The sequence below is a fragment of the Palaemon carinicauda genome, chromosome 30, assembly GCF_036898095.1.
Source record: "Palaemon carinicauda isolate YSFRI2023 chromosome 30, ASM3689809v2, whole genome shotgun sequence".
Taxonomy (NCBI): domain Eukaryota; kingdom Metazoa; phylum Arthropoda; class Malacostraca; order Decapoda; family Palaemonidae; genus Palaemon; species Palaemon carinicauda.
In genome coordinates, this window is record NC_090754.1 from 71,123,011 (window position 1) to 71,133,010 (window position 10,000).

The 10,000-nt window shown below is 33.6% G+C and overlaps 3 protein-coding genes across 3 annotated transcripts in view; 1 reads left to right on the plus strand and 2 right to left on the minus strand.

Annotated features, from left to right (window-relative positions):
- Positions 1–3,799, minus strand: part of LOC137623268 (uncharacterized) — an 81,322-nt gene extending 77,523 nt beyond the window's left edge. The window contains exon 1 of the mRNA XM_068354032.1: positions 3,661–3,799. The gene's annotated coding sequence lies outside the window, so the exon portion shown is untranslated. The remainder of the gene's footprint in view (positions 1–3,660) is intronic.
- Positions 1–5,528, plus strand: part of LOC137623270 (uncharacterized) — a 6,518-nt gene extending 990 nt beyond the window's left edge. Inside the window, exons 2-3 of the mRNA XM_068354035.1 lie at positions 3,685–3,834; positions 5,052–5,528. Coding sequence (XP_068210136.1) covers positions 3,685–3,834; positions 5,052–5,462 — 561 coding nt within the window. The 3' untranslated portion in view covers positions 5,463–5,528. The remainder of the gene's footprint in view (positions 1–3,684; positions 3,835–5,051) is intronic.
- A 2,151-nt stretch (positions 5,529–7,679) lies between these two features.
- LOC137623598 (uncharacterized) overlaps positions 7,680–10,000 on the minus strand; it is a 2,419-nt gene continuing 98 nt past the window's right edge. The window contains exons 1-2 of the mRNA XM_068354432.1: positions 9,943–10,000; positions 7,680–8,692 (exon numbers count right to left, since the gene is read on the minus strand). The exon at positions 9,943–10,000 is cut by the window's right edge and continues 98 nt beyond it. Coding sequence (XP_068210533.1) covers positions 8,273–8,692; positions 9,943–10,000 — 478 coding nt within the window. The 3' untranslated portion in view covers positions 7,680–8,272. The remainder of the gene's footprint in view (positions 8,693–9,942) is intronic.

Here is a 10,000-nt window from a genome sequence, read left to right on the forward strand (position 1 = left end):
AGAATTGTCCAGGGAGATCTGAATGTAAAAGATGGTCAGAGTTATGAAAAATCTTATGCAACATGCATAATGAACTAATTGAACGACGGTGCCAAAGATTAATATCTAGATCAGGAATAAGAAATTTAATAGACCGTAAGTTTCTCTCTAACAAATTAAGATGAGAATCAACAGCTGAAGACCAGACAGGAGAACAATACTCAAAACATGGTAGAATGAAAGAATTAAAACACTTCTTCAGAATAGATTGATCACCAAAAATCTTGTACGACTTTCTCAATAAGCCTATTTTTTGTGCAATTGAAGAAGACACAGACCTAATGTGTTTCTCAAAAGTAAATTTGCTGTCGAGAATCACACCTAAAATTTTAAGTCATACAAATTTAAAGAAACATTATAAATACTGAGATCCGGATGTTGAGGAGCCTCCGTCCTTGACCTACTTACAATCATACTTTGAGTTTTGTTAGGATTCAACTTCATACCACATAATTTGCACCATGCACTACTTTTAGCTAAATCTCTATTGAGGGATTCACCAACCCCAGATCTACATTCAGGGGATGGAATTGATGCAAAGTGAGTAGCATCATCTGCATATGCAACAAGCTTGTTTTCTAGGCCAAACCACATGTCATGTGTATATAGTATGAAAAGTAATGGGCCAAGAACACTACCCTGTGGACACCCGGATATCACATTCATATAATCACTATGGTGCCCATCAACAACAATTCTTTGAGATCTATTACTTAAAAAATCAATAATAATGCTAAGAAACGACCCACCCAACTGTTTGAGTTTGAAAATGAAGGCCTCATGATTAACACGGTCAAAGGCAGCACTAAATTCAAGGCCAATCATACGAACTTCCTGACCACAATTAAGGATTTCTGTACTAAAAAATATATATATTAGTTTAAGATACGGTAACATTTCTTAACCTGATGCTAGTTTTGCATGAAATTAACCAATCAATTACTATTATGAAAGAAAAACTTTAATGTTAATTAAACATGGAAATTTGGGTAATTTAGTAAAAGCAACAACATGATAAGTTATTTGAAAACGAGAGAAATGTGCAAAGTTATGTATAAAGAAATATCAAGACCTGTCCATCCTTTATTTCTGATGTTTTAGTGTGAACTTGTCTGTGGCAGTGCAAACTACACTGGGTCTTATAGACTCCTCTTATGTTAAAGAATCACATACACACACAATCATTATTATTATCATTATTATTATTATTATTATTATTATTATTATTATTATTATTATTATTATTATTATTATTATTATTATTATTATTATTTTTATTATCATCATCACTACTATTACTACTACCTAAGCTACAACCCTTCTTGGAAAAGCACGATGTTATAAACCCAAGGACTCCAACAGGGAAAAATAGCCAAGTGAGGAATGGAAACAAGGAAAAAATAAACTAAAGAAGTAATGAACAATTCAAATGAAATATTTCAAGACCCGTAACAACATTAAAATAAATCTTTTATATATAGACTATAAACACTTGAAAAAAGGGGAAGAGAAATATATTAAAATAGTGCGCCTGAGTGTACCCTAAAGCAAGAGAACTATACACCAAGACAGTAGAAGACCATGGTACAGACTACAGAGGCTATAGCACTACCCAAGACTATAGAACAATGGTTTAATTTTGGAGTGTCCTCCAAGAAGAGCTGCTTACCATAGCTAAAGAGTCTCTTCTATTCTTACCAAGAGGAAAGTAGCCACTGAACAATTACAGTGCAGTAGTTGACCCCTTGAGAGAAAAATAACTGTTTGGTAATCTTAGTGTTGTCAGGTGTAGGAGGACAGAGGAGAATATTGAAAGAGAAGGCCAGACTATTTTGTGTAAATGGAGACAGAGTAAAAATGATCCGTAACCAGAGATAATGTTTCAATGCAGTCCTGTTTGGCCAAACAAAGGACCTAATAACTGTCTAGCGGTAGAATCTCAATGGGTGGCTGGTCTCCTCGCTAACCTACTACCTATATATATATATATATATATATATATATATATATATATATATATATATATATATATATATATATATATATATATATATGAGCTACATGGATACGAGAGCAAACTAAAGTAGAGGATATTGTAACAAGATGTAAGAAAAAGAAATGGACATGGACAGGATGTATAATGTGAATGACATATGATAAATGGATATTAAGAATAAAAGAACATGATCCTAGAGATGGAAAAAGAAGCAGGGGAAGGAAGAGAAGGCGATGGATTGAGGAGCTAAGAAAGACCGTAAACAGAGTTGAACAGAAGGACATGTCAGGGGCCTTTGACCTGCAGTGGACTAGGTGGACTATAGTCCATTTCTTTTAGCAATGCAGATTTGCACCGACTCGCAGCGGTGCCCTTTTAGCTCGGAAAAGTTTCCTGATCGCTGATTGGTTAGAATTATCTTGTCCAACCAATCAGCGATCAGGAAACTTTTCCGAGCTAAAAGGGCACCGCTACGAGTCGGTGCAAATATGCATCGCTAAAAGAAATGGACTAGTTATTATTACTGCTGCTGATGATGATGATAATATATATATATATATATATATATATATATATATATATATATATATATATATATATATATATATATATATATATATATATATATGTATGTATGTATATATATGCATATATATATATATATATATATATATATATATATATATATATATATATATATATATATATATGTATGTATATATATACATATATATATATATGTATGTATATATATATATATATATATATATATATATATATATATATATATATATATATATATGTGTGTGTGTGTGTGTGTGTGTGTGTGTGTGTGTGTGTGTGTGTGTGTGTGTGCGTGTTAGATGCAGGAAGAAATATATCTGTAAATATTAAGAGCTCATTCGCCTGTGCTTTTCTTTATGTAACACAGGTATCTTTAGAAACGCATATATTTGTATACATTTCTTCTTTATGATCAGAGATGACGAAATTATAGAGCGACAGTATTCGAATAAATGAATCAATTTGTTGGAAAAATGTATATTATCATAAGAACTAAAACATATACAAGTAGTTATTATGGTAACGAGTGCAGATTCTGTATTACATAAATATATGAGTCATAGAAAACAACATAAAGGAAAACTAGGTCTTAGAGAACATGGACTAGGCATTGTTATAATGTTGACAACACCTGATAAACCGTGTTGTATTTTTTTTTTTTCCAATTTTCGAATGTTATATGATGTTTAAGGGATTATGGTGTTTATGATTACATATTTCATGAGTGTGGATATGATAGCCAAAGCAGGGACATTGCATAATGCATTTCTGATACGAAATAATTTGAATGTTATGATATACTACTGGGCTATATATAGCATCAGGTTTTCGGTAATGTTCTTATCACACACACACACATACACACACACACACACACACACACACACACACACACACACACACACACACACACACAAGGAGAGCATTATTGTACAAAAACTTACATCCAGAACATCTAAAAATAACGAGAATGTAAGACAAATATTACATACAAATCCAACAAGTTCATTTCTCCTGAGGAAGATAACAAAGGATAACGTCGAATGTCACCGAAATCTTACCTTTTTCTCTTTATTCGTTGACAGATGAAGCCCAGAATCAGCCTCCTTTCCCTCTTGGGTTTGCTGACGGTGAGCCAGGGCCTGAAACTGGTGCCAACGAACGTCAACAACATCCCAACTGTCACACTCACCAAAGAAAACACTGCGGCTCTTGCTACCTTTATTGGGTTGGGGGTACGGACCTAATTCTTTTTATTTTAGCGGGCATAATTTTTTTATTTTTGATTATCTGGATTATATATATATATATATATATATATATATATATATATATATATATATATATATATATATATATATATATATATATATATATATATATATATATAGATATTACAGGATTATGCCTTCCCCTCTTTGTTTATTGTATTAAGAAATTTCTTAATACAATAAACAAAGAGGGGAAGGCATAATCCTGTAATATATATATATATATATATATATATATATATATATATATATATATATATATATATATATATATATATATATATATATATATATACTGTATATATATTACAGGATTATGCCTTCCCCTCTTTGTTTATTGTATTAAGAAATAGCCTCAGAAAGCGTTTAAAAGTAGGTCTATCTCTATAATGTTTTATTTTCTAGTTCAAGGTGACTGTTGAAAGAAGCTTACTCATTTTTTTATTACAGTATTTTCCAATGTTTATTTTCCACATAGTCATTCCTTCAAAGATTATTTTTTTTACAATTACAATTTATTGTGGTTTTTATTTGCTTTTCTTTGGTTGTAGTTTGGCCCGCATTCTGGTCATTCTATTAGTAAATATAAGAAATAGTGAGCCTGGTCAGGGCATAGATATGTGACCATTAAGGAAAACTAGACAAGGTTGACATATACATCATTTAAATATACGTGTAATAATGAGCTAGAGTCTGGCTTTATATATATATATATATATATATATATATATATATATATATATATATATATATATATATATATATATATATATATATATATTATATATATATATCCTGTCACGCTCAGGGGGAGAGTAGTAGTCATCCCCTGGTGAGAGGAGCTACCCGGAGAGGTACACTGAAACCAGTCTCTTACAGATTACCGAATCACCGGGTTGTAGTTATGAAAGCGGGTGGGAAGGGTTGAATCTGTATCTGGGTGCATAACTATTTAAATATTTAGATAAATTTTGACGGCTCGGGTACAATAGTATGCTACACTGTAGGCTATATATAATATATAGAACTTGTGTATGCCCTTCTCTATATAGTGTATATAATACTGCAATCCAAATTACCTTCATCAAAGTAAAACTAAAACTTAAATTATTTCTATATATTCAAAAGATCATGTTAAGCTGAAACACCCAATATCCTAACCTGGTAATTTCCCTACACAGATCAGCGTCATCATCGGCTACAAGAACCTCCTTAATCCCAAACCAAAGCCGGGCAAAAGGTCCATCACCAATAGTACCAACATCGACGGATTATATGACGATATCGAAGCGGCAATGGACACCATATTCCGGATGGATACCTTCGGCTGCGTCCGAAGAACCGTCTGCCTTCTGGCGAAGAAGGAACCTGGGGAACTGGTACAGGAGGCAACGGATGTCATTGAGCTGTTCTCGGCGTTTCCAGTAGAAGTGGTGGCGTCAGAGGACGCCAATTCTTCTTCTCCTGCTGTCTATGCAGAAGGAGACAGCTGTGAGGAGCGGCTCGTCAACTGTCCCCTGGACGATCAGCAGTTGGAAGAACTGTTCGATTTCAGTGTGGCTTTAACTTCCGGTTCTGTACTGTTCTCTTGAGTCGCGTTGACTTGGTTCTTGTGTGACAGATAATGTATGGGTATTTATTTTCTATTTATTTATCTTGTTGGACATATTTATATAGCAAACTGTTTTGATAATACTTACTATATTTTTGTATTTAAGAATGAACACAGGATCTCTAGTATAGCTCTGTAATTCACCTGAAATAAAATTTGAAAATAAAATACAGACTATGTCGCTTATATCAACACACCTTTATCAATGAATGCAATGAAGAAAAAAAATCACCAGATCACTCCCGGTCTGACAAGAAACAATTTAACATGAAAATGTGTAACAAGAAGGAACCTCTTGCAATCTGACAAGCACGTCGGACATTTTTAGTTATCAGATGACATTTTTTAAAAGATTCTGACATACATTCGTAGATATCATAATTTCTATGATGAATGGAAAGACGTCACATCAAAACATCTTGTAGGCCTACTCATCAGAGTCAGCTGTTGCTGAGTTAAAAGATATAGATTGTAGTTGCCGGCTATTATATTTGCCTCATTAGGGACTTTACATGAACGGAAAGCTATTGAACTATGAGGTGTCTAAATAGTCTTTCCTTTTGGTGGCGTTAATTGGTAAGATTTATGATTTAACCGCTGTCACCGTGTACAGCTGGACACAGGGTTTCCTGACACACCTCGCTCTTGGGAAATGCACCCTGTCACACCTTTACTGAGCGTCAAGTAACCAAACAGATATCGTAGAAAGAGATTGAAGAGGAACTCAACAGAGTCGCTGTGCAAACTAAAAGTGTGACAGGGTACGCTTCCTCAGACCGAGGTGTATCATAAATTCCTGTGCCCAACTGTACTTTATACATAGCAACTCCTCTTTAGAAATTCCCTTTTTTATTTATATCTTGATATATATACATATTAATATTTATATATACATATATATATGTATATATATATATATTTATATATATATATATATATATATATATATATATATATATATATATATATATATATATATATATATATATATATATATATATATATATACACAGTATGTATATATATATATATATATATATATATATATATATATATATATATATATATATATATATATATATATATATATACATATAGATGTTATGAAGTATCTAACATTTTCAAGGGAGAGATTTTCACCGATCCCAAGAAGTACTTGTTTACAACTGGAATAATACCACATAATTACCCACTGTGGTAGTCTATTGGAAACGTTCCTTGCTGGAGATCTGCTGGACTGGGGTTCGAGACCAGCTCAAGCTCAATAGTTTCTTGTAATGTCTGCATCATCACCATCCTTGTGAGGTAAGGATGGCGGGTTTGAAGGAGCCTATCTGCTGAGTCATCCGAAGCCACTGTCTGGGCCCCCTGGTCCTAGGTTGGATGGAGAGGAGGTTTGGGCACTGATCATATATATACACACACACATATATATATATATATATATATATATATATATATATATATATATATATATATATATATATGTATATATATATATATATATATACATACTGTATATATGTACACACACATATATAGATATATATATATATATATATATATATATATATATATATATATATATATATATATATATATATATATATATATATATATATATATATTACTAACACTCGGGATTTTAACCAATGCAGATATCAACCACAATGGTATTTGATATCGATTTCCACCTTTGGGAATATATATCCCTTGGAGATTCTCTCTTGATAATTCGATTGGTAAGAGACCCTGGTTTCGGCTAAGAGGCATAGGTTAGAATCCTTGCCCAGCCAGAAGCATTTATCATAACTGAATTTACATAGTCTCTAGGGCATTGTCATTATCCCTTTCCTTTGGCATTCAAGTGCAACCTTTATATCTTTCATTCTGTGACGTAAGTAGGTTAAAGGAAATAAACGAAATTATCCAATTGTTTGTTTTTACTGTATAATTAACAAGGGTTCATATACTTCTGTATTTACAATAAAGATAAGAAATTAAATAACTTTGTCAGATGAGTATCCTTACTGAGATCCTAAACGGACGTAAAGAAAAGGAAATTTACGTGAAAATCAAGCGCTTTATAGTCATGACAGAATACCTATGCATACAAGCACGCACACACATATGGATTGAAAATTTAATTGTTCTAAAATTTAAAATTGCCTGGTTACAGATAGTCTCTGTGGGTCATTTGTTCTCAGTAACAGTTTATAACTAATGCTAAAATAGATTTCTGCAGATGATTCAATTTGTTTGCTATTGCTTGCAACATATGCAGTAGTATCCTTTCACCAGCTGTGATACTGTTATAATATATAAAGTTAATACTGTATAGTTTAATTCTCTTAGGTATCAGAATTATGTTAAATGTGACAAAGAATAAAATATACAATCATTATTCAAAAGAAATTTAGAAGACATCGACAGTATTTCCGGGATTTTTTTTTTATTATGATTTCCCAGTCTTGTTGTCATGCGTCGTTCAAAAACAACAATAATGCCTAGTCTTATGTTGAGCTCATTGAAATCATTATGAAAATGAAACATAATGTTTCTATTAACACAGGATTTGTATTTCTGTTATGGGTATCTTGCAGACTGATCATCATAGGCCTACTATCATTGAGAACAATCGAATATAGACTATTTTTCCTAATAAGTCTCCATCTGTATTGTAATATAACACTTTAATATCTTTCTCACATATTCTAGAACAGCATTTTGAAATCAGCCTAATATTAAACTTGAAAAATAATGCTGAACCAGGATACATTATTTTCTGACTTAGGGTCCACATCCCCAAGCGTCTTTGACTAGACTTTCCAGCTGCCCAACGCTCAAAGGACATTTCGGGAAGCTGGCATAACAGGCCCTATCATCGCGGGTCGTACCGCCGATGACGGCGGCGTTGACGAAGGCCGCGTTGTAGTCTTTGGCAATATCCGTGTTGTTGCTGAACATCTTCACCAGGAGGTTCTCCTCAATGGTCCTGGCGGTCTCGTCCTTGACCTGGAGGTGGCACAGGAGCTTGAAGATGCAGCCGTCCGGGTCGAATCTGCCGATGGTCGTGAGGATCATGTTTTCGCCGTTCCGCAGATGCTGCCGGACCTCTTCCTCTTCCTCCATGACTAAGCCGATGGAACGCTTGTGGTTTTGCTGCCTGTCACTGTCACTTCCAAGTGCTGCCCAAAGAAGCAAAGCTCCCTGGTGACATAGTTTTGCATAATTAGAAACCTTACAAATATGAAAATTTGTTATTTATAGAAAATTATCTGCTTATTTTCTTTCTTTTCTGTGTGGGGAAGGCAAAGGGAATTTTATCTTCGTGGAAGCTATTCATGGTGAAAAATGGAAAATATTTAAACTTACATCTTCGGTAAACATTGAAGCTGACAGTGTACATGTAACCGAAATCTATGCAAGTAAATAAAAACAATTTCATGGACAGGTCGAGTGACCTATTCATATTTCAAAAGAATCATTACTTTAACATAGTTTTATTAAATGGCCTCATTATTTATTTTGCTTGATGAATTTTGCTTCTTTACACAAAGGGTAATTAAACTCGTTGGTTATAAAACTATAATAAAGAAGGGAAATCACTCCTCCAATACCCTGGCTTCGAAGTAGCATCGCAGTGTTTACATATGCCAGAGATAGTAAGCTGCAAAACATATGGTAACGATGATCACTGAATAACAGTCTACGATAATACTACTGTACTGTCCCCTTACTCGTCTCAGAGAATGCAAGGAGACCGTGTCTAGTCAAAAGGATCAGTTAAAAAAAAAAAAAAATAAATAAATAAAAAATAAATAAATAAATAAAAAATAAATAAATAAATAAATTCTGCAGCTACAGATATACTTAATATCCTACTGTTTTCCCAGTGAAAATTATCTTTGAGAGACTTGTGCTAGTGATTTCCAATTTTGACACAGTATTACATATGCATATTATATGAAGACTTTCCTTCCGAGGCTTAACCATAGGATTTCAGTAGTAATAGTTTTCTATTTTCCCTTAGTTTATCAGGCTCAGTGCGTCTAGGGAAGAATGGCTCGGTCAAAATATCTCTGGAAATGACTCGCTAAAAGGGCATGCAAAGTTGGTCAGTAGACAACAGTAAAGTAGCTCGGATGTCATCTTTCCACCGTTCACAATATCATCTCTCTCTCTCTCTCTCTCTCTCTCTCTCTCTCTCTCTCTCTCTCTCTCTCTCTCTCTCTCTCTCTCTCTCTCTCATCCAGATGAAAGCTTCTTGCCATACCAGGAGACACTGATACAAATTTACACCAAGGATTGTACAGACAAGACTCCAAAGCTGCACACCAAGGACAAGACTTCCACTTTGAACAGAGACACTAACATCCCAGCACAAGTCTAAATGCGTGTGTAATAATATTACTCCTTACGGTGGCCGTAAAGAGAGGTAATAAGGAGTTCCTATTTACCTTCAGAGCAGCTATGCCAGCAGCAGTGACAGCAGTGGCAGCAGTGACAGCAGTGGCT